The 25,102-nt window shown below is 39.0% G+C and overlaps 1 protein-coding gene across 1 annotated transcript in view; it reads right to left on the reverse strand.

The window, feature by feature from the left end:
• Nucleotides 1-25,102, reverse strand: part of PLA2G4A (phospholipase A2 group IVA) — an 88,732-nt gene that overhangs the window by 58,024 nt on the left and 5,606 nt on the right. The window contains exons 4-5 of the mRNA XM_081823191.1: nt 12,973-13,010; nt 8,467-8,608 (exon numbers count right to left, since the gene is read on the reverse strand). Coding sequence (XP_081679317.1) covers nt 8,467-8,608; nt 12,973-13,010 — 180 coding nt within the window. The remainder of the gene's footprint in view (nt 1-8,466; nt 8,609-12,972; nt 13,011-25,102) is intronic.

Consider the following 25,102-nt stretch of genomic DNA (forward strand, 5'->3'; position numbering starts at 1 on the left):
AGACGCAGCTAATTGGTCGTAGAACCACGACATGAACTAAAGTGTCACCGACACTGTAATTCACTCTTTCCTTTTACTCAGTGTTGAGAAAAAAAGAGTAATCTTTGCTGAAAGAAACCATTTGATATTTAGCTAATTTATATTTCAGATTCATGTGTCACTTCGGATGATATCAGCCGAATTTTACGTAATAAATGAAAGCTAAATTTGGATGTTTTAATAGCCTTGGTCATTCTGAAATAACTTTCAAAGAAATAACTGAGGAGTTATAAGAAGCAGCTGTTAGTCCTGGCTCAAAATCTAAAAGAATCAAAGAAATGTTGTTGACAGGTTTTAGCTTATATTTAGACCTAAAAGCATCAGTATTTGTGCATAAATGATATCAATGAATATCTCTCATACTTTTCTCATATGATAACAGGAAATGAATTTTCACTTACCAAAAATCCTGTGGTTTTGATGCATGGGCTTATGGATATTATTAAGTTCCTCTCTGGCAAAAGAAAATTCTCAAGTGCCTACGGATTTTTTTTTTTTTTTACATTTTCATAGATTTTTAAGGTCTGAAAATTATGTAAAGACTTTTGCCTCCTTGGCTCCTGTATTAGTCAGGCTTCTCCAGAGACACAGAATCAACAAGATGTATCTAGCTACCTACGTATCTAGAAAGAGATTTATTATCTAGAAAGAGATTTATTATCTAGAATTGGCTCGTGAAATTAGGATGAATGACAAGTCCAAATCTGCAGTATGGGCCAGCAGGCTCCAGAACCAGGAAAGTCAATAATGTGGTTCTAGTCTGAAGGCCAGCAGGCAGAGACCCAGGAGAGCCAATAGTGCAGATGAAGAGAAAGGCAGTCCGCTGGAGAACTCCCTCCTGCTCAGGGAGGCTGATCTTTCTGTTCTATTCAGGCCTTCAAGTGATTGGACAGCGCCCACCCACGTTATGGATGGCAATTTACTGACTTGAATGTTAATCTCACCTAAAATCACCCCATTTCATGTTTTAAAGAGGCAAGAGAAAAGTATGTAACTACCTCTGTGCCAAAACTATCAAGTCTTAAAAACGATGCTCAAAATTATGAAAAATACAAAGAGAAAATTTTTTCCTTGGTAAATTATTCATTTAACAAACACTTCTCACTTAAGTGGGAAAAAGGTACTTTTAATATATAACTCTAGTGATATTATATGAAAGTTCACTTCATTACAAAGTATTTAGTAAGATACTGACTTAAAATATTTTACTTACAGTACTTTTTAAAACACCAAGTCCAGTTGATTAAATACACTTTTTAATTTCTAAGAGAGTTTATCATTTTATTGACTAGTATGAAAGAGGACTATAAGTCAAAAAAGTTAAATATTAGAATTTCCTATGCCAGTTCCTTGTTAGTATCATAATAGATGGTTATAATCATTTGAATTGTTATGTACTTGGGTTTGGGTTTTGTTAGAAATTATCACTTACAAATAATTCCTTTTTTTTCTTCTTGTGGATAAAATCAGGCAAATAAAGAATGAAGATGCCACAAACTCTACATTATTGAAATTGATTTCTATGCCCTTTAATTTGCCCCAAATCATCTTTCTGTTCTTGCCAGTTTGGAGAAAAATATGGTACTAATGTCAAATCAGAACACTTTCTACCTCTGTTTTTACTGAAAGTCAATTTTCTAAAGTGCCAACCAGCTCCCCGCCTCCGGGACCCCAAGCACAAGTCGAAACACCTGAACATACATTGAAGGAAGTAGCCAAGACCTAGTTTTGCAACCCTCAACTGATCACTCCCCACCAACTTATAAAATGGGTCAGAGAAGCTGTATTGAAAATGAGAGCGCCAACCCTGTAAGTATAAAGGAGAACCAAAAAAAGTAGCACTAATTTTTTTAAAAAGATTGAATGAGCATATCACAGTGATTATCCCAATATTAAAACTGTTTAGGCTTTAGACTGCTTGTTTGTGCATCCTAGGTCTTTACTCATAATAATTATTATTATTTATGATTATCATTATTTTTTAATTAGAGGATAGAAGCAAAGATGACAATTATTGAGTCTGATTTCCCAGTGCATCTCCACAGTATCGGAATAGTAGGAGCGGACATGTCTGCCCAACTGGGTAAATGGTAATCCCCACAGTGGGCTTTGCCTCCCCACCATCCTGTGCCCAGTACTGGCCCTCCGAAGGTGCTGTCTGGTCCATTTCTGGTCAGGAACTTAGGCAACCTTTGTACACAAAGGGGAGGAACTCACTGACTTGGTTTGCTTCAAGAAATGTACAAAAAGTAGTACATATTCTCTCATTTCAACCTATTTACAATTTTTTCCAGCATAGCCATAATTTCACATGCAAAATTTAGAAAGTGAGTTTACGTGAAATTAAAATATATTATTGTTACTAGCATTTCGTTTTCATCCAGCCCCCGGCCCTTTGAACCCAGTAAGCTCCCTCACATAATGCCCATTTGATTTATAAAACATTTAAACCTGTAGCAAATCCAGCACCTGTCCCCATCTGCCTCCTCCCTCCTTGCTTGGACACGTGTGTTCCTGCGTGCCTCCCCCTGAGCCTGTTTCCCTGAGAGCTCTGTAGTATTCAGTAGTCACCTGCCTTATAGTGGACAACCCTACAGAGTAGAGTCTGGGTCTCTTGGACATCTACTTTCTAGACCAACTCCAGCTCTCTTATTCCTTGGCTATTCACATCCTACCACTACCTCAGATGAGAAAAACCCTAAGTCCACCTCGTGAGTCCTGAAACTTGACCCTTGGAAGCCCACATCTGCTCAGTGCACCTCCCTGTCCTCCACTATTAGGAATTCCACACTGTCTGCCCTGCAATATTTGCAATCTGAGAGGGGAATAAGAATTGATGGTACAGGTGCCTGAGTGGCTCAGTGGTTAAGCATCTGCCTTCGGCTCAGGACATGATCCCAGGTCCTGGGATCGAGTCCCGCATAAGGTTCCCTGCTCAGGCGAGGTGCGGGGTGGGCGGGGGGCGCTTCTCCCTCTCCTTCTGCCCCTCCCCCTGCTCCTCCTCTCTCTGTCAAATAAATAAAATAAAATCTTCAAAAAAAAAAAAGAACTGATAGTACAAAGTTCTGTCATCACAACCAAGGTAGGAAGCAAGAGGTAGAATATTCTGGAAGATGGAAACAACATACACAAGGAATACAAATTCTCATTGACTACCCAAACCTGACTTCTATCACCTCCTTCAGGAACTGTTTTGCTTTGCCTCCTCCTCTATCACCAGATGGGCTCTCTTTGCTCTAGTTTTTCACTTAATTTATATGACAAACAAGTACAGAATAGCACTCACAAAATGTATTATTTAAGGTCCACTTTATACTTCACCGAAAGCCATCTATCTGTTTAAACTGAAGTTATTTCATATAGTCTGCCTTGAAACACTTTCTCTTTTACTCTCTGATGAAGGTTAAAGTAGAATTCCCTTCTCTTGCTTCCCCACTATTCCAATTCTTAGATTTTAGTCCCCCAACCAGCTTGGCTTTGTTATGGTCAGTTACTAGGGAACAAAAACTATAGAGTAGCATTTCCCTTCACATAAGACTCTAATCTGGAAACTTCATCTGACCAAAAGCTATTTTCAGACAAGAAAATTTATAAGAATGGCCTCTAAACAATCCAACTATGCCAAAAATCCCCATGTACTCAGTCTTACAGATCTTACTCACAGGAAAGATTCCAGGCCTCTATTCATAGAGAAATTACACTAATCAGAGACACTGTTTTAACAACAAGCTTGCTTATCAGATTTGAATTCCACAACAATAAAGCTGAAAGAGAAAGGAGTGGTTTGAAGAAATTACTTCAAGGAAACACATAAAGCATGGAGAAATGGCAGTTGATTGCAAATGAAACAGACATGAGAACATTCAGATCAGTTCAATCTGGGCAAGGAGTGACATATTTTAGAAAGACTTCCCTCCAAATGATTCAAATCGATAAATTTTTAAAACTTTTTTTATTGAGAACACATTTTTTTTTTTTTAAGATTTTATTTATTTGAGAGAGAGAGGGAAAGAGAAAGCACAAGCGGGTGGGGAAGGGGCAGAGGCAGAGGGAGAAGCAGGCTTCCTGCTGAGCGAGGAGCCCAATGCGGGACTCGATCCCAGGACCCTGGGATCATGACCTGAGCTGAAGGCTGATGCTTAACTGACTGATCCACACAGGTGTCCCAAGAATACATATTTTTAAAAGTCTTAGTACTTAAGAGGGTTATGAGGCACCTTAATTATTTGACTAATTCATCATAATATGTCTTATAGACAGAAAAGCTAAGATTTTATTGAATTTAACAATGATTGCCCTCGGGTGTTATGCAGCAGAACAGCAACACTCAAGTAGTATAGTTACTATTTTATTGAGCAACTACTATGTGCCCTTACAGATTGTGCTGGAAGCTTATAAGCAGTAGTACTTATCCTTTCACCTAATAAGAGACATAGTCTCCATTTTACAAGTGAAGCACAGAAGGGAAGGAATGTGTCCTAGTTTATAGTGCCCAAATGTATTCAACATTTTAATTTGACACTGAAGTCCTAAGCTGGATGCTGTCTGTTTGTTGAACACTGGGAACAAGACAAGCACAGTCCCTGCACCGAGAATTAAGTAGGACTGTTCTTTCTTTGTTGAGCCGCCATGACAGCCTGTTCCACATACTGTAAGGAGGATGATTAGCCAGAACTGACTAGAAGGTGAAGGCTCATCAGAGAGCAAGGGAATTGGGAGCTTAAGAGACCCCTGACCACGGAGTAACATAAAAACAGGAAACTATCATGTGTGTTGTGGGACTGGGTGGTTCTGAATATATCTAAACTAATTATTTTGGACAAGAGAAAAAAACTCTAGGCCAACCAAAAACAACTACAGTAACAGCTTTAATTCCAAGAATGACTTCCAAAAACATGAGTTTAACATTTTTTGAAGAATATTCCAGAGAGAAACATAATTACTTCATTCTCCATCTGTTGCAGAAAAGCCAATTTGTATGAATATTAGGCCAAGTTTCATTTTCCCAGGAAGACTCCTTTTCCCACAAAACAAGGAATCCATAGGGCGGTTGCAGCAGCAACTTTCCCTTTGCAAAAGGAAAACCTGAGGACAAAGGCTAACGGGACATTTGCACCAGTATGTGCCACATACATTTCTAAATGGAACAGTTCAAACTGGGATCTTTTCATCCAAACCCTCTCCTCAACCTGTGCCTCCTCCATAACAACCCGATACTGTGTTCTTCAGTTCTGAGTCCCTGATCCCTCTCCCTAGTTAATTCATCCCCTGGATGCAGCACCAAGCCCTGCCCAAATCTGTGCCCTGACTCACACAACACAAGATTTACTGAGTGTCTACCATGTGCTAGGAGCCATGCCAGGTGCTGGGAATATGAAGGTAAATAACACAGACACTGTCCTGATCTTCATGAAGCTTATATTCCACTGGAGAAAACAGACATGAAATGAGTATCTGTACATATATGTTTTAAGTCCGAGTGTCATCAATGCTGAGAAGATAAGGTGCGTATTTGTGCCACTGAGAATATAACCGAGACCTAATGGACATGGGGGGAAGGATGGAGGCTGCTGGTGACTGGGACAGTCCCAGAAGAAGCTACATATGTACTGCTTAAAAAACGGGAGGGAAGGTGCCAGTTACCTGAAAAGCAGGTGGGGTGGGGAGAGGGCAGGTACAGGGAAAGCACGTTACAGGGAGAAGGAACAGTGTCTGGAAAGGCACCAGCTGGGGAAGGGTTCTGAGGAGATGTGGAGTTAACCCAATGAAGGAGTGTGGTGTGAACTGGAAAAAATGGGAGTTGGAGAGATGCTGGGAGGCCAATCCTGAGAGCAGTGGAAGGATTTTCAGCTCTGGTTTGAAAGCGAACAAGAAGGTAGGGAGAGGGAGAACAGGCTTGGGTGGAACTGCAGAAAAGACAGGTGTTGTGTTCCCCTTTAGACGTGCTGAGTTTGAGATGGGAGGGATACCAGTGAAGAAATCAAGCAGGTGCATAGATGTTCAGCTCTGAAGCTCAGAAGGGAGGTTTTAAGTCCTTGATCTACATGGGAAGTTCTTCGGACACAGGTGCTGGGTGACATCATGCAAGGGAGAGAAAATTCTTTTTTTAAAAAAAGATTTTATTTATTTATTTGACAGAGAGAGAGCACAAGCAGGGGGAGCAGTAGAGGGAGAGGGAGAAGCAGGCTCCCCGCTGAGCAAGGAGCCCGATGCGGAACTCGATCCCAGGACTCCGGGATCACAACCTGAGCCGAAGGCAGCCGCTTAACTAGCTGAGCCACCCAGGTGCCCCTGGAAAGAAAATTCTTTTTTTTTTTTTTTAAGATTTTATTTATTTATTTGACAGAGAGAGACACAGCGAGAGAGGGAACACAAGCAGGGGGAGTGGGAGAGGGAGAAGCAAGCTTCCCGCGGAGCAGGGAGCCCAATGCGGGGCTCGATCCCAGGACCCTGGGATCATGATCTGAGCCGAAGGCAGACGCTTAACCAACTGAGCCACCCAGGCGTCCCTGGAGAGAAAATTCTTAAGAACGCAGAATGAGGAGAAAGAGAGCCTAGGGTGAAGATCTCTTATATTTAAAGAATGCACGGGGGGAAGATCCTCTACAGGGCACCAAAGAGGCAAGATGAAAACAAAGAGGAGGCAGGAGATGAAGGGTAGAGAATGTTTCACAAAGTAGGGAGACGAGTGTCATTTGCACCGACTGGGTTGAGGGAGACAGGGCCAGATCTTTTGCATTTATTAGTACGGGCGACTGGTAGAGCAACCACAGCAGAATCATGAGGTCAGAAGCCTGAGAAAGTGAGGAAAGAGGACGAGATGGTGTAGGAACTTGGAGAAGTCTGTGAACATAAGGAGAGAAATGGAGAGACAGGAGAAGGGAAGGTACATTCCAGGCAGACTTTGTGGTTGTTCCCTTTCTCCCCTTTGTGTCGGAGTTGGTATTTTTACAGTAAAAATTCATAAAGAGGTAGAGGCAGACAAGTTGGGGGAGGGGAGTGGTCCTGGGAGGACTGGACAATTGAGACAATTGATAGGGCTCCTGTTTGGGGCTGGCAATCATATCTGCAGTTGATCTGCATTTGAAAGAGGAGCTGTTTCCTCCATGGAATTCAAGAGGGAAGCAGCAAAGAATAGCATAATTTATGGAATATGTTAATCCTCTGGCAAGAAAGGAACGTTCTGTCATCTGATGCCTACTGACCTCTCTTTCATTAGGAGGCAAGTCTATCAGTTGTGAGGGGAACAGAGGGTAGATCAGCAGCTGGGAGTGAAAGAAATAATTATTGCAAATAACTGGAAAGCAGCGAGGCAGGGAAACACAGAGTGCAAGACAGGGTTTTGCAAATGAAATTGATGGCCAGAAATTAACAGAGGTAGCCATTTCCTGCTTTTTTTTTTTTTTTTTCTCCCCTAGCAAACTCTTTCCTTCCTCTAGGCCTGACCAACTAACAGTCTTCAATTACAGGAGGACCTGCCATTGTAGGGGAGGGAAAGGTTTTCCTTGACCCTCTTAAGGTCCCTGGCTGGGTCTGAAAATTAAACTGACAAGAGAGATTAACAGGAGAAAAGCATACGGATTTATTTAAGGTAAGTTTTATGTGACATAGGAATCTTCATAAGGAAATGAACACCCAAAGAATAGTTACAGGGAGGCCTGGGTGGCTCAGTCAGTTAAGCGTCTGCCTTCAGCTCAGGTCATGATTCCAGGGTCCTGGGATGGAGCCCCGCATCAGGCTCCCTGCTCAGCAGGGAGTCTGCTTCTCCCTCTGCCTGTTCCTCCCCTTGCTCGTGCTTGCTCTTTCTCTCTCAAATAAATAAAATCTTAAAAAAAAATAAAGTTAATTCAACGATCCCATGGGGAGGGGGTTGGAGGGAAGGACAAAAGGGGTGAAGGGGGTGGGAGGTATAGGTTTCTAGTTATGGAATGAATAGATCACGGAAATGAATGGTACAGCACGAGGAACAGCATCAGTGATATTGTAATAATGTATGGTAACACATAGTAGCTACACTTGTGAACACAGCGTAACCAGTGGACTTGTTGGATCACTATACTGTACACCTGAAACTAATGTAACATTGTATGTCAACTATACTTCAATTAAAAAACAATACAAATAAATTTCAATGATCCTTTTACATCTGAGGCTAAACTTTTCTTACTAATAAACCTCTCGTTTGTGCACAAGTATGCCTATGCATCTTTTTAAAACTCTATCTGATCAATATTACTAAATATGGGCAGCATCTGTGATGATCTTCCTCAAAGAATTTGTATTTACAAAACACTTACCTTATCTTAAAAAGCTGAAGATATAATGCTCAATCAATTTCAGTATTTCCACATTTGGGTGCAATTTGGGAGAGAGTACTAACAACATGACTATTAAATTACAATAACATTCGAAACATTTCCAACTCACATCACGTGTAGAATACAAGCCTTCACTATTCTCTGGACCCAGGAGTTTCTTCATGTTTTCCTTTATGTTTTCTTTTCTCTGTTGTCTGAAAGTTTTCTCCTGATCACACAGAGCCATACTGAATCGGAGGTCTGGGGATGAACTGTATAAAAAACACAGAGTCATGAGCCAGTGTCCCCGGTAGCCTTGTTAAAAATCACCCAGTCCCCAGTAGCTTTGCTGATATATGCTCATTGCTCCCCTCAAGCCATTTACTAGAAGGGAACCCGAAACAAGGGTATAAAATGATGGATGTCTTAAAGCTGCGGGTTCCAAGGCATGTGTCCAGATAATAAGGAGTAGGAGATGTTTTTAAAAAAACAAGCAAACAAACAGACCCTGGTAAATTCATCTTATCATAGCCAAGACTTCAGGAAGTGCTTCAGAGAATAAACCTGTTTACATCTATTTGGCACAGTATTTCCCGCACTGTACATGATCAAGAATGCCTTCCCCTGGCCCTCCATCCCCCACTTCTCCATGACATAACACTAACATTCCAAAGAGTCTGTGTTCTGAGAGGCACACCTGTAGAAATACCATCTTTAATGAACTGCCCTGTCTCAGAGATGTCCCCCTGTGACCAAAAGAGGAACTTCTAATGGTAGAAGTTTAGACAACCACAAATAAGCCTATGGCTGGAGGATTTCAGGACCCTTACATTTGTACACCCTTCCTTTCTAATAATGGCAGCAGCAGCAACTTCTCAGATACTTATACTATGCCAGAAACCACACTAGATATATAGGTATGTATCACTGCAGAAATAATGGGAATAAGTATTACACATTATTATATAATATTTTATTTTTATAACTCCGTATCACAGATCAAAAACACTGAAGCTCTGAGAGGTTAGGATCACAGAGCAAATATGTGATGTCTTTTCCACAACTCAACAATGCCTCATAAATGTTACAGGTCCAATACTGAACTCTGAAACCAGCTACTGGTAAAAAAAACAAAAGAAAACCAAAAAACTCCCCCAAAAAACAAAAAAAAAAAAACCAGAACAAGAAAACCCAGAAATCTATGTCGTGATGGGAAGAAATCCAAATGTAGAAAGCAAGAAGTTCGCTAATCAAATACTGTCTCTTTACTATTCATAAAAGTAAGTCTTTCCCTTCAGAATGAATTAAGTTGAAGTATCATTTCTCCTAATTCAGTGTATTTTTTTTAAAGATTTTATTTATTTATTTACTTATTTGAGAGAGAAAGAGAGAAAGCACAAGCAGGGGGAGGGGCAGAGGGAGAAGCAGACTCCCCGCTGAGCAGGGAACCTGATGCGGGACTCCATCCCAGGACCCTGGGATCATGACCTGAGCTGAAGGCAGACGCTTAACCCACTGAGCCACCCAGGTGCCCCTTATTCAGTGTATTTCTTCCAAAAGAAGACACTCCATAGTCTCTGGGCTGTGTACTCTGTAATGATCTTTAATCATTGCAAATAATATTTTAATTACTACTTCCCAAAAGACAAATATGGACAACTCACAAAAGAGCATGTATGATTAAAAATAAAAAACAAGAATATTTAGTTTCACTAGCAAATTTTAAAAATACTGCTATTATTAATAGTTTTTAAGAAACATTTGAAGTATGATATTTTCCAGTACCTGGAAAAGGCAAAGTAACACTGTTATCATAAGTTCATTTTGGGAATAAAAATTTGCAAAACACTTTTGAAAGTGATTAAGCGAATGAGCACCAAAAATAATTAAAATGTATATTCCCTTTGACTGAGTAATTCTATTTTACTGTGAATTTTGAAAGGATCATTTAACCATATTATCCAATAATAAAAAATGGTCAGTATAGTATATTAAAGCACAGATTACACAGTTATTAAATTTGATTATTATGAGGTTTAGGTAACAAGGAGGAAAAGAGATAGGAGTGAAGGAGCATTTTTTAAGTCAAGCCTTAGGGTAAACTCTCTATTGTTATTATTTATTGTAATATATTAGGTTGAGTACCTTCTAACCATTTTTAAGAAATAAAAATCTCACCTGCACAGTTGTCTCTGTGAACCCACCTCAATTGTGTTTCCTTTTCTGCTCCTTAGAGTAACCATTACCTTAGACTTGCTCTTCAGTATTCCAATGTATTAATTTATAATTTTACAGTATATATTTATATCTCTAAATGATATATAGAATTTTATGGGTTTTTAACTTTTTTTATAAATGCTATCAACTGTATGTACTCTGTAATTTCTTCTCCATGGAACACTTTGTTTTTGAGATTCACATAAACAGATATATAAATAGAAATAATTCAAACATTTTTACTATTATGGGGTATTTCCATTATATGATTAGAGTGTAATTTATTTATCCATGAACACTGAGGTTGCTTCTAATTTCTGTAAACTATTACAGTTTTACTATGAACATGTGGTGCACATGTGGAAAACTTTTCTATTTTATATTAATATAAAACAATTTTTGCTTTTTCTAAAGGACATGTCATTAAATCATCACGATATGCTTATAATGCACTGTTTTCTTATTTTACAAATGAGTAAAAACGTGATTAAAAATCTTTCAACTGTTCACACAATTAGCAAGAAGCAGATTTAAAACTAGGACTTCTCATTCTGGAACTCATGTTCCTTATAATATACTATGCTAATCATTATCTTAGTTTTTTAAAAAAATCTATGAACAAAGCAATAAACGTAGATGTTTAGAAGATATTAGCATGAAATGCAAAAGAAAATTCAAAATATTGAGTAATTTTATAAATATAGTAAGAGAAGCTTGGTTCATTTATTTATTTCTTCTTTCATGTATTATCTTTTTTTTTTTTAAGATTTTTTTTTTTTTGACAGAGAGAGAGTGAGAGAGCACAAGTAGGGGGAGCAGCAGAGGGAGAGGGAAAAGCAGGCTCCCAGCCGAACAGGGAGCCCGATGCAGGGCTCGATCCTAGGACCCTGGGATCATGACCTGAGCCGAAGGCAGATGCTTAACGGATTGAGCCACCCAGGTTCCCCTCATATATTATCTTTAACTCTAAATTTCTTTCATGATTTTGTTTTATATCTGATGGAAGACATGCCATGGAAAGTTGACTTTTTCTTTGAAGAACATTTCCATTTCAGAGTCAAGACAAATGAACATATAAAAATAGAGTTTGAGGGCGCCTGGGTGGCTCAGTTGGTTAAGCGACTGCCTTCGGCTCAGGTCATGATCCTGGAGTCCCTGGATCAAGTCCTGCATCGGGCTCCCTGCTCGGCAGGGAGCCTGCTTCTGCCTCTGACCCTCCCCCCTCTCATGTGCTCTCTCTCTCTCTCAAATAAATAAATAAAATCTTTAAAAAAAAAAAAAATAGAGTTTGATTAAAGTTCATTATAAACATATAGTAAATTGCTTCTGGACACATGTACCTTATTTAGCTGAGTTTTTTCCTACATTTTTTGATAACTACACTTTGTTAAAGTGAATTTCTTTTACATGTTATAGGCCTAATTACAGCAGTGAAGACCATTTCCTAAGATAAATAGCATGACTTCCTTGTCAAATAACAAAAATTTTTCTAACCTCATGCTATAAAACATACTACTTTAAGCAAGAATCAACACAATGCAGAATAACACAACTCAATTACTTGGACTGTCCTTTGATACTTCCTGACATATCTTGAGGGACAGTAGTAATTTATGTAATAATTTACTAAGTTGAAGCAACATGTTACAGGAACCAAAATAAGAGAAAGAAATACCTAACCCAATGTCAATGTATCCATTCTCATTCATTTGGCAAATCACACGATAAGAGAATATTATACTAATACATGTGATGTTTGGGTAAATTAAATGTGTACTAGTTACTTTGGTAAAACCCACTTCAACAGGGAAGTTCAAGGAGACGCAGAAAGTTTGAGGGAGGTGGGATGTAGTGAACTCAGCGTTAGATCCAGCTAATTCTCCAGGTAGGCCTGACTCCTCTAAGATGCACCATTTGAAAATAAATACATGATTTCCCAACATTTTTTTTGGAGACCACTTTGAAAGAGCAACATGCTTCATGGAACTTTACTAAAGTAGTCCTGCTGATCTCCATGAAGAAAAACAGTCTCAATTTTCAGTTTTTCATTTTTATAGTTTCCTGTTTATGTTTACTTTCATGTTTTTGAATATCTATCTGAATCAACAATGAAAAAGAGACTTAAATAACCATATTTGTTCATTTCTATGGGAAATGAACCTTAGGGAGGACTCTCTAAAAGCTCTTATTATTGACCTTATAAGCCCTAAACTCTATTATTCCAAGACCAAACTATAGGAAAATTAAGCAAAGATATTAAATTTATTATTTTTTGATGCAGTAGCTATTAGGGAAGAGCTAAAGAAAAGTCTAATGTGTTTTTATACAGCTGTCAGAATTATTTCATATTTTAGAAGTTTACCCTTTAACAATTAAAATGTCAGTGGATCACTCTACCCAACGAAATAAATGTACTTACCAAACTTCAAGAGACATTTCCAGAAACATTTCAGTGACCTAGGACAGATGTATTAATCAGATTAAGTCATAAAATGGATGTGTGTTACATATAATGCAAACAAGGTCAAAACAATTTTTGAGTGCCAGATTATTTTTAACCTAAAAGAATCCTAAAAATAAAAGTAACATAGCTTCATGAAGACCCTAAATTATGGATGTATTTCAACAAATATATATATATATATATTTTTTGCTATTTTTCACAATATAAGTCTAATCAGTCATTTTAATAAACATAAGAATTGCCTCTGCATAGTTGTTTTCCTCGTTCACTAAAATGAAGTAGTTGAGTTCTACAATCATTATGCGTGAAACCTAAAAATTGCCTGAGCTCTAAAAACTATGAATATGTGCCTATTATTCGGGAACTATTCCTGGGCCAAAAAAGCCTGGGTGAAAATACACACAGGTGCATTTGTGACAAGTGTGGGCTGTAATAAACTGGAGACAGAACACCTCTCCAAGGTGGCAGCAGGACCAGGGGCCAGCCAACTGTGGTCAGCTCAGGAAATATCTACAGATGGGAGGTGGGCTCAGGTTTTCATTTTTTCAACACTGTGAGCCAACCAAATTTATGGGAGGACCCCATCCTGCCAGTGGGCTAACTGTGGTTTAACGGAAAAGAGAGTGATTAATATCCACAGAGAAGAAGGGATATTAAAAGGTGTCTTTCCAGAGACTATACATCTGTTGTATGGAAAGACCTTCTCTGTACTACCCCTGCCATTAGTTATCAATAATGTAATTTTAGATTGTTATGAGAACCAAATGAGAAAATGTTTTGAAGTTTGCTGCATAATTGTAAAATGGTGCTATTATTTTTATTATATCAGTTACCATAGAATATAGTTAAGAGTGAACCTGCCCAATACCTTCGGATAGAACAGAACTCGGATATGCCTCTTAAAAGTGAAGAAGATGTTTTTGGAAGCAACATAAAATGCTATAGATTATTGGCTTTGTTTTCTTTTTGGTTTCAGAGGATGGAAAAAAACAAGCTAGAAGGAGCTTTCCAAAAGGTTAAAATAAGTTCATGGCTAATTCTCAGGACTACATTTTATGAATAAGAAAAAGGTACTGAAATCATCTGTACAAGAATTTGCCTCTCCCACTAAACTGTAAGCTTTATCTTATATAGATCTCTACTACAGTTCATTTCACAGTGTTTGGTATTCAACACATAATCAATAGATACCTGTTGAATTACTGTGCATGTGAGTGTGAGGGGAGCACATGAGGCAATCTTTCCGTGTCAAGAAACATTTCATTGCTGCTAAACATAAAATCATGGGTTAGTTTAACACACATAGCAGTTCCTCTGGAATCCTATGACCTTTATTCATCAAGGCAGCATATCAAATTACTTTGAAGTTAACAAAATAATCAAGAATCCCAGTACAAATGGAATTACACATGCCCCGATGAATCAGAGTTCAGTTATAAGTCAAAAAGGTGACTGGCTTCTAAACAATTAATGGAGCTGCTGTCTGTTCTACCAGTGGTAGACCTGCTCAGACCACACCTCAGCAGCACATCGTGTCTGTTCCCTATTTCTAAATTTCAAATGGAGTCTTTCCCAAAGAGGGCTTGGAAAACTTTATAGTGAATGAGGTTGCTTTGGTTATTTAGTGAAAAAACAAGACATGGGTAAAACATGGTCTGTTTTTTTTTTTCCCAAAAAAATATATGAAAGCTGGTATTAAAACAAGACTTAGATTTACTGTTTTCATCTCCAGAGGGCAAAAACACTATGGAAGAATGGAAACTCAAAGAACGACATTATAACTCTTCGTGAAGTATTCTAACCAATGGAAAGATTCAAAGCTGGAATGGGCTTCTTAGTCCAATGTGCCACATGATGACAGACTTGAGAAAAAAGATGGCTCCCCAACTGGCAGGTCCCTAAGCAATTTAGCTATTAAGATAATCAATGCCTGGCTATATCTAATGCCTACTTGTCCTGACAACTTAATAAATAAAAGGAAAATCAACTGTGCTATGTTCATGGTCATATTTGTCTTCTCCACAGAATGTCCCTTCTATAGCCACCCACAGTGCTTCTTGGACATTCATAATCCTAGAAGACTGACTGATAAGACTTCTTAAATGAAGGCAGGATGAGAGAAGGGAAGACACAGGATTTTCCCGCCACGTACAGTAATACAGAATGTGTTGTGGTGGAAATTATCACATGGATTGGGATCCTCACTTCCACATGTGGCCCAAGTGGATCACCCACCATCTGAAGGAAATTTTAAACTCTCCCACTTGATGTGCTATGCTCAGACATGCTATGAAGACTGACATTTACAATCTCCCCACACTTTTTAACCTGAAACATGTCATTCAGATGCAATAGCCACAAAAACATGTACTTCCTGTGAGGCATTAAACAAGAATTGGAAATTCCTTCCCACACACCGCATCACGGTCTTCCACATTGCTTGCAGTCTCAAAGCAATTTGAAGGAAAGGTGATCCAGTCTCTCTGGCTCTCCCCAACCCCGTAACACCTAGCTAGAAGCCAGACAAATGAGAATAACTCCACCTCTTCTAGGAATTATAAATGTAAGAAGCAGACTGTACTCATTGTACATTCTTTTGGAAAACAACAATCTCATCTTTGATTTCCACAGTGGAAAGCAATTTTAGATGCTTACAATGGGAGATGTTCACCCGGGGGAGAAGGTAAGGACCTAGAGGAGAGAAACTATATAAAGAAGCCACTTTAGATTTAAAAATAATTTATTTTTTAAAAGATTTTATTTATTTATTTGAGAGAGAGAGCAAGAGAGAGAGAGCACAGAGGGAGAGGGAGAAGCAGACTCCCTGCTGAGCAGAGAGCCAGACACGGGACTTGATCCCAAGACCCCGAGATCATAACCTGAGCTGGAGGCAGACGCTTAACTGACTGAGCCACCCAGGTGCCCCTTAAAAATAGCTTTTTAAAGTACCTAACCTGCTAACTCACTTGCAAACTTTCCAGGGTCATTTTGAAATGATAAAGTTAAAGCAACAAGCATAGTGCCTGGCATTAAGGAGGTCGTTTAAAATTATTATTATGAAAAGATGCACACAAATGTTTTTAAACTTGAGGATCTATCCTATTAATAAAGAGCTCTTCAAATAGGCTATGCCTTTGCTTATTAATATACTCCAGCATTTACAACCTTTACTTTCAATAAAACATTACTTTGAATTCTGATCCCTCCTGAGTCAATGCACTCTTCCCTACCACCCCCACCCCCCAGTAAAATAAAACAGCAACTGATCACCAGGCAGATTCAATAATCATTTACATCTTTTGAGAGAATAACAGAGTATTTTCTGCTTTATCTATATATACCTGACCTGTACAAGATAAAATAAAATTATATTTAAAAAATAAGGGCCACTTTTACTAAAAATCATGTTTACATACACTGTAACCCTAACCAATGAAGAAGGAAGCAGCTGTAGATCTCACAAGAGGAATTCAGAAATTCACAATTCCACCAATACAAGCCAGATCACATCTAGGTAAATTTCACAAGTTTAAAATTGAATGGGGTACTGCTAAAGTCACTTTTAAAAATATATATGATGTTTATTTTTTAAATTGAGATGTAAGGGACATTTAACATTATATTAATTTAAGATGTATAACACAACGATTTAACATTGTTATATATTGCAAAATGATCACCACAGTAAGTCTAGTTAACATATATGATTTCTTTTTATTTTTTTTTAAAGATTTTATTTATTTATTTGAGAGAGAGAGCACAAGAGCGGGGAGCGGGAGAGGGAGAAGCAGACTCCCTGCCGAGCAGGGAGCCCGATGCGGGACTCGATCCCGGGACTCCAGGATCATGACCTGAGCCGAAGGCAGTCGCTTAACCAACTGAGCCACCCAGGCGCCCCCATATATGATTTCTTAATAAAATGAAATTCACATTTACTACCAGGAATCATCTAATCCATTCACCCAAGAATTCAGGATAATTGTGCCTCCGGCCCCCCAAATGGTGTTTAAAAGATTTGAAAGATTAAAAAATACACTATTTCCCCTATAGTCATCTTCCACTCTATCATGCAGGGTTCCTCCTTACATTTGAGGATGATCTCTCTTTCCTTGATTTAAGGTCCCTTTTCCTTACTTAGACATTGGAAATTCTAAACCAGATTTCCCAGAGCAATAGTACCAAACCAAATGGGAATCTCTCACACTCTAGTTTCTCCTTTTAAACTTAATTTACTTTCATTATTCCTGTCGGACCACTTCCCAGATTTCCTGTATTTCTCATAAGTGCATTCATTTATCCATTCATCCAAAAATGACTCAAGCACCTAATGTGTATCAGGATAGGTATGCAATAATAATTAAGCTGAAATGTATTCTACTCCTTGATGGAACTTAGGTACAGTAGAGGACCCAAGAAGACAAGAACATTCTAAAAGGCCCTATAATTTAAAAGTTACAAATTGTGAAAGTGTCAAAAAAGACTTAAGTTTCCATTGCTAGCATCCCCCCCAAAAAATGTGTTCTCTCTTAAAGCCAGGAATTGTTTAACCTCTGTTTGAACTCTAACCCGCCTCCATCTGACAGCATTCACATCTTAGCCAAAGATCCCCCAGACTTCTCATAAAAGTATATAGTCCTCTTGTTTCCCCTCCAAACTCTTTGTCATTCACTCAGCTAAACTGTAGTCCTAGTCTTCACACATCAAGACATAGTTTTCCAAAGAAATCATCCTGACACTAACTTCACATTCTGAACTCAGCATCAAAACTACCATCTTTTTAAAGCTTTGCCACTCTCTCTTCTATAGAACTACCTCATTCATTTTCAAGTTTACAATCATGAATAAGCAACAATCAAAGAAAGCAATCAGTCAGAATCAGATGCCACAGAAGCTATGAGACATGGCTATTTTTAAACAATACCACTAACATCTAAATAAAGATGGCAAATAAAAACACCATACCACGTAAGCTTGAGAGGCTATCTTCCTCAAGGTATTGGCCAAAACAAACTAATTTCATCTAGAGAATAAAGAAGTGTAATCTTTCTCTACCGTACTTCAAAACCTCAGGATTTTTAAGATTCTCTTGAAGTGGGCTACTTTGTTTACAAAAAACACAGCAAATTCTGAAGATGTTATATCTTTCCACTTTAAAATGGGATTCTGTAACCCATAGCCTCACATTGATATATTCAGTAATGGGTGACTGGAGCATTTTTGAACTGTGTGAAATGATCACTAAAGCAAATGATCACTAAACTTAAAGGCTCTACATATTTATATATATATATGTTTATATATATATGTTCCTTTTGGTAAGTTCAAACAATTAAGTTTAATAGGTAAGTCAGTTTCATGAAGCACATGACAGTTAAATCTGGCCATTTATAATAAGAATATCTAATATTTATTTAGTGCTTACTGGACCAGGCACTGTTCTAAAGCTTTCCATGTATTAATTAATTTAACCATAACCACAACCTTAAAAAGAGGTAGGTACTATATACAACCCTGTTTCACAGATGAGGATGCATGGCAGAGAGAAAAAAAAAAAAAAAGTTCAACATCACATGGGCAATTAAGTAGCAGAATCATGATTCCAACCCAGGCAGCGGCTGGCCGACTCTGAGCCTGGGGTCAAAAACAGCAGGTCCTGCCAGTTTCTTTCAAATGACAACTGTGATGCTCTCTCACTTTGTGACTCCAATAAACACAACCTAACCCTAAATACCAGCAAGAAAACAAAACAAAACAAAATGTGGATCCAGCCCTAAGATTGGCTTTTTCCTAAAAACAACAAATAATAATAAACAACAAAAAAAGTTCAAAAATCGAGCAATAGATCAGTCTTGGGAAGGGCCGGATCCGCTGTAAATTCCCACTCTGCGGCTGCAGCTGGTCCTCAGTGCCCCCAGCGATCATTCCATTCAGCTCTTGCAGACACCGGAGAGTTGCTGCTTGTGCTCACTTAGCTCAAGTCACCCTGCACTCCTCATACTTGTCCCTGGCCACAGAAGAAGTCTGCTAAAGCTGCATCAACCCTTTTGTTTTCACTAGGAACAGACTCTGTCTCTTTACCTACTAACTTGCTGCTTACTAATCCATCTGAGGAAGAAGCCAAATCCTGCTGGCTCGAAATTCCCTATTACCGGGTCAAAAACCTTCCATAACTCACTGCTGTGGGTAGGAAAACATCCAAATTCTAACACCTCAAATTTGAGCTCTGCCATAGTTTGACCCCTGTGTACCTATTCTTCCTTTATGCACGAATGCTCTGCCCTCACCACGCTGGTCTAGACACTGTTTCCTGAACACACTGGTCCTTCCGAGTCCCATGACTGTGAGCAAAGGCTCAGGCTGTTCTCCCCACCAGAATGGCCTTCCACCCCATTTGTGATCCAACCACATCCTTCCTTTAAGTACAAGCCTAAACCATTGATATCCACTGTAACTCACTGAAACCCCATCCCCCTTCACCTTCCTGTCCTCATTTCCTACCACAATCCCTACCACTCTTCCTCTGTGTGTTCCAGCCATACTCTCTTCAGTGCTGCTACTCAACACACCAGGCAAACTTCCACTGCAGGACTTTTCTACTCGGAGCAACTTCTGCCCCCCTTCCCCCTGCCTCCCCCCACCCCGATATCATCAGAGATGCTCTTAGCCATATTTTTGGAACTGCATTTGCAACCCCCTTTACATACATAAATACCTCTTTCCTCCTTCCCTGGTTTATTTAGCACTTACTGCTATCACTACCTAACACAAGTAACTTTTACTTATTTATCTTGCTTCTTGTCTCTCTTACTAAGTAGAATATGAGTTCCATGAGAGGAGGGATTCTTATTGTTTTGTTCAATGCTGAACAGGTAGTTCCTAAAGACTTGCCTGACGCATCAGTAGGTGTTTAATAGTTATTTGTGAAATGAATGAATGAATAATTCCTTCTTATAATGCTCACTGTATATATTATCTACACTATTTGGCACTTAAAATTACACTATATAAATACTAAACTCTAGTTAATGATATGCTTAAGTGTTTAGGGGTGAAACATAGTGCTGTCTGCAATTTGTTTTTATTTTTTATAAGATTTTATTTATTTATTTATTTATTTATTTAGAGAAAAAGCGCAGGAGTGGGGGGAGGGGCAGAGGCAGAGGGAGAGAGAGAATCCCAACACAGGGCTGGATCCCATGACCTCGATACCACAACCCGAGCAGAAACCAAGAGTCAGATGCCCACCAACTGAGCCACTCAGGCGCCTCTCCAATTTGTTTTTAAATGCATCAAAAAAATAAGATGGTTTGGGGCACCTGGGTGGCACAGTCGGTTAAGCAGCCAACTCTTGGTTTCAGCTCAGGTCGTGATCTCAGGGTTGTGAGATTGAGCCCCACGTTGGGCTCCATGCTCAGCGAGGAGTCTGCTTAAGACTCTCTCTCCCTCTTCCTCTGCCCCTTCCCACCTCACCCTCTTTCTCCCTCTCTTTCTCTAAAATAAATAAATGAATATTTAAGAAGTAAGATGGTTTGATGGATGGATAGATGGAGAGATATGTGGCCAAGTAAATACAGTAAAACAATCGTAGAGTCTACGTGGCAGTTATACAATCTTTCAACTTTTTTCTATGTTTGAAAATTTTTATAATAACATTTGGAGAAAAATATAACACTTTAGAAAGGCCTTCCCTGACTATATAAACTTCAGTTGCCCACCAACTATTCCCTATCACATCCCTCTGTTCTATTTTTCTCACAGTACTAGCAGATATTGTATTGATTGTCCTTGGCTTTCTGATCCTATTTACCTTCCCCATTAGAAAGCAAGCTCTCTGGGAACCAGAACATCATCGAGCACGTCCTCTACTGTTTGCCCATCACCTAGAATACTACTTAGAACATAATAAATGTTTAATAACGCCCAAGTAAGTAAATTAATGAATAGATGCCTCATGATACTGCTTACTGTATTACTTATCAGTTTATACATGAATGTCTACTCCTTTCCAAACAGATTATTAGTTCCTTGAAAATGAACTTTTTGTGGCTTTCTTAACATTTAGCAAAGTATTAGCTGCAAAATTTTAGCTGCTCAAATTCTCATATTAAAAAATAGTCTACTGGGCACCTAGGTGGCTCAGTTGGTTAAGCATCTGTCTTTGGCTCAGGTCATGATCCCAGGGTCCTGGGATGGAGTCTTGCATTGGGCTCCTTGCTCAGCGGGGAGTCTGCTTCTCCCTCTCCCTCTACCCCTTGGCCCTGCTCATGCTCTCTCTCTTGTTCTCTCTCTCAAATAAATAAATAAAATCTTTAAAAAAGAATCTACTGATAGGTCAGTATTTTAAAATCACATAATGAAGATTTTTGTGTGTGTGTGTCCCTGGGTGCACACAAAATGAAAGATTTTTATTATTGTTTTGTTTCCATATCCGTAAAATGGAAAGAATTAAAAATTCTTGAATAAAAATGATCATATAAAAAAGGTATTCTTTCTGGATCACAGAACCTTATAAATTAGAAAGGATCTTACATTAATCAAAACTTCTATCTTAGAGATGAAGAGTATAAGGCAGAAAGAGTGACAAATCAAACATTCTAGAGGGAGATTAGTGACCAAGACAGAATGAGAGAATGGATCTCCCGATTCCCTGAGTGGGTAGTGCAAGCCCGTGGGAATCTGGCAATCTCCATTTGGAGACTCCCTTTCTTTCTCTAGCTGGCTGCTGGCCACAGAAATCACTCTATGTTGACTCAGTATTAACTTTTGGATGACAAAATTCTGAAGAAGTTTTTGTTAATAATGTCTTGGCTGGAAACCTGTGTTCTCTCTTTGTCAAATCCAAGTGCTTTCTTTATTGTTCCAGACTGTTATAATCATCTTCAAGAATCGTTTAAAAACTTCTTTTCCCACACTATTCCCTCACAGTCTGTTCTCTCTCACCTCCTTAAACACTGGAAAGAAGCCCATGCTCCTCTGAAAGATGGGGTGCAGAGGTGAGGTGAGGCTGGAGAGCGTGCACAGGGCACGCCACGTGATCTGGGGAATGCCAAGGGCTCTCCACCCAACCCTGCGTCTTTACCTTTCTCCCCTTTACCATCACAGATCACCAACGCAAACAATTGTCCTTCAGATACAAACTTCAAAGGTCTCTTAAGAACAGAGTGATGGGGCGCCTGGGTGGCTCAGTTGGTTAAGCGACTGCCTTCGGCTCAGGTCATGATCCTGGAGTCCTGGGATCGAGTCCCGCATCGGGCTCCCTGCTCGGCGGGGAGTCTGCTTCTCTCTCTGACCCTCCGCCCTCTCATGTGCTCTCTCTCTCATTCTCTCTCTCAAATAAATAAATAAAATCTTTAAAAAAAAAAAAAAAGAACAGAGTGATGAAGAAAAGCTGTTTGGCCAACTGTTTTCTCAGCCGCACTAAAGAAACTAATTATGTAAGCTACTTTAAATTCAGGAATGTAGAAAGTCTTTTTTAGAGCCCGGAGGTTACACAGCTAACCATAGGAAATGACAGGAGGAGAGGAAATGCATGTTTCCCTCCAATATCTTCTCCCATAATCAGACTGAAGATGGGGGAAAACATACTGTGGAAAGGCCAATCCATGCTTACAAAGCTCTCAATAAACATTTATTGAGAACCCAGTCCTAGAGACACGCCTTAGGAAGGTTGCGGGATATTAGCCTTTGACCATCTCTAAACTTTACCCCACCATGCATCAACATGTGTCTGCAGGGCCTTGTAACTTGCCAGGGCCCGACTTGCTTTCTTCTTTCAAGATTCCATGCCTTTGCATTTATAAAGTGCTTAATATGTTCTAAGCACTATATATATGTACGGGTACATCCATGTGCATACATTAGTGATATATATTTCTATAACCAAGCATCATTATATATTTAATGTATAATAAATTCTATACTTAATAAATACATAAACTAAGCAACACATTATATCTTATGTAATAAACCATATAAAAGTATAATTATGTATGGATATATTCATGTGCATACAGTATTTTTTTAAGATTTATTTATTTTAGAGAGACAGAGTGGGGAGGGGCAGAGGGAAAGGGAGAGAGAAACCTTAGCAGACTCTGAGCAGCGACTGACTGTGCATACAGTATTGATATGTATTTCTATAACCAAGCATTATTATATATTTCTTTTTTTTTAAAGATTTTATATATTTATTTGAGAGAGAGAAAGAGAGGGAGAGCATGAGCAGAGGCAGAAGCAGAGGGAGAAGCAGACTCCCCACTAAGCAGGGAGCCCAATGCAGGGCTCAATCCCAGGACCCCGGGATCATGACCTGAAATGAAGGCAGACGCTTAACTGACTAAGCCACCCAGGTGCCCACCGTATACATTTCATATACATTTCAAATTTTATACTTAATAAATATATAAACTAAGTAACATATAATTTATATCTTATGTAATATACTATAAAAAGTATAATCAAATAATTACATCTAAATGTATTTAAAATATATGTATATGTAATATAATTACAGTATATATTATTATATGGCTATATTATATATAAGTAAAATTAAGTCATTTAATCATAAATGAGTTATCATAAACTCTCTTATGAGATATCATCTCCATTTTACAGATGAGTAGATCAAGGCCCGGAAGAGCTAAGTGATTTCACCAGGATGAAACAGATAGTAAGGGGCAGAGCTGACATTTAAACACCAAATAACCTAGCTTCAAATGCCAAGGCATTAACCACTATGTTCACTCTTCAACCTATTCAAAATCACCTACTTGTATGCAGCGGTCGCTGGCTTCCCCTGACAACAGTCTGTCTTTATTCTGTCTTCCTACCACACATTCCTGATTGATGCTTATCTCACCGTACGGTGGTTTCATTTCTCACATGTTTCTATCTCCTCTGCCCACTTCCTAACCCAACCCCTACCGCACCTCTACCCCACATGGAGGTAACTGAGGGAAGAGCCTACTGTGTCTTATTCTTCTTTATATTCCTTGCACAAAGCACAGTGGCTGGTACACAGTGGACTTCAATAAACATTTACAAGAGGGATGAATGCAAGAACTTTAAAAAAAAAGTCAACAGAACTGTGGGCAGTGTATCTCTTGGCCCTGGAGTAAGACATACAGAAGACATGCTTCCTGGAGCAGCTGAAGGAGTCAGCAGGGCACGTGGGACTAGACTGTCCTCAAGGCACCTGGGCTGCCCCGCTCGCATGAACCGGTCAGGTAGACCTTCGGGCTTAAGTTGGTTTCTAAATAGGTATACATTCATCCAGTAAATATAAACTATGCATTAGCTCTGTAATTAGGCATGCATAACCAGTATTCCTGATCTATAGGATTTTAGTTTATGGGGAGAGGGAGGAAGATAAGAAATCAAACAATTTAAATGCCTCAGTCCCAGTGAATACCATAGATAATTATCTTAGGGCTTCAGAGAAGGAGAAAGTCACTTGGGATAGTAACAGAAAGGAGGTGAGAGTTAAGGACCAGGCAGGTTTGGGGGAAGACAGCCAATTTGAAGTCATTCCAAGGACAAGCAAAAACACAGAGCCTCTTCCAACAAGAAATTAATACATTAACCAGCCTTCTGGATACTGGTCCATCAGTTGTTTACATTTCTCACTGTAAACTTCTAAATTAGTTTCTTATAAAATTCAAAATCCAATGTTTACTCTGTATTAGTAATCTTTCTAGGGCTTTGTGATTCCTAAATTATTGACATTTCAGAAACGCAGCATACCTAGAAGTGTAAAAAAAAACAAAACCCAAGACTATTCCTGCTGACTTTTCATTGCTGCAGCCCTAATTATTTGAGGATTATCTGAGACAGAAATATCCCTCCACAGAGGCTTAATTTATTGCTAAACATGTAATTCTGGAACAGTTTGGATGTTCCGACAGTTTTCTTTAAAAAAAAAAAAAGACTTTTTTTTTATTTGAGAGAGAGAACGTGCACGCGCACACATGAATGAGGGGGAGAGGTAGAGGGAGTGGGACAGAGGGAATCCCAAGCCGACTCTCTGCTGGACAAGAAGCCTGATGCAGGTCTCGATCCCATGACCCTGAGATCATGACCTGGG

Source organism: Leptonychotes weddellii, chromosome 6 (genome assembly GCF_054177405.1).
Source record: "Leptonychotes weddellii isolate Sample4059 chromosome 6, ASM5417740v2, whole genome shotgun sequence".
In the NCBI taxonomy this organism is placed as follows: domain Eukaryota; kingdom Metazoa; phylum Chordata; class Mammalia; order Carnivora; family Phocidae; genus Leptonychotes; species Leptonychotes weddellii.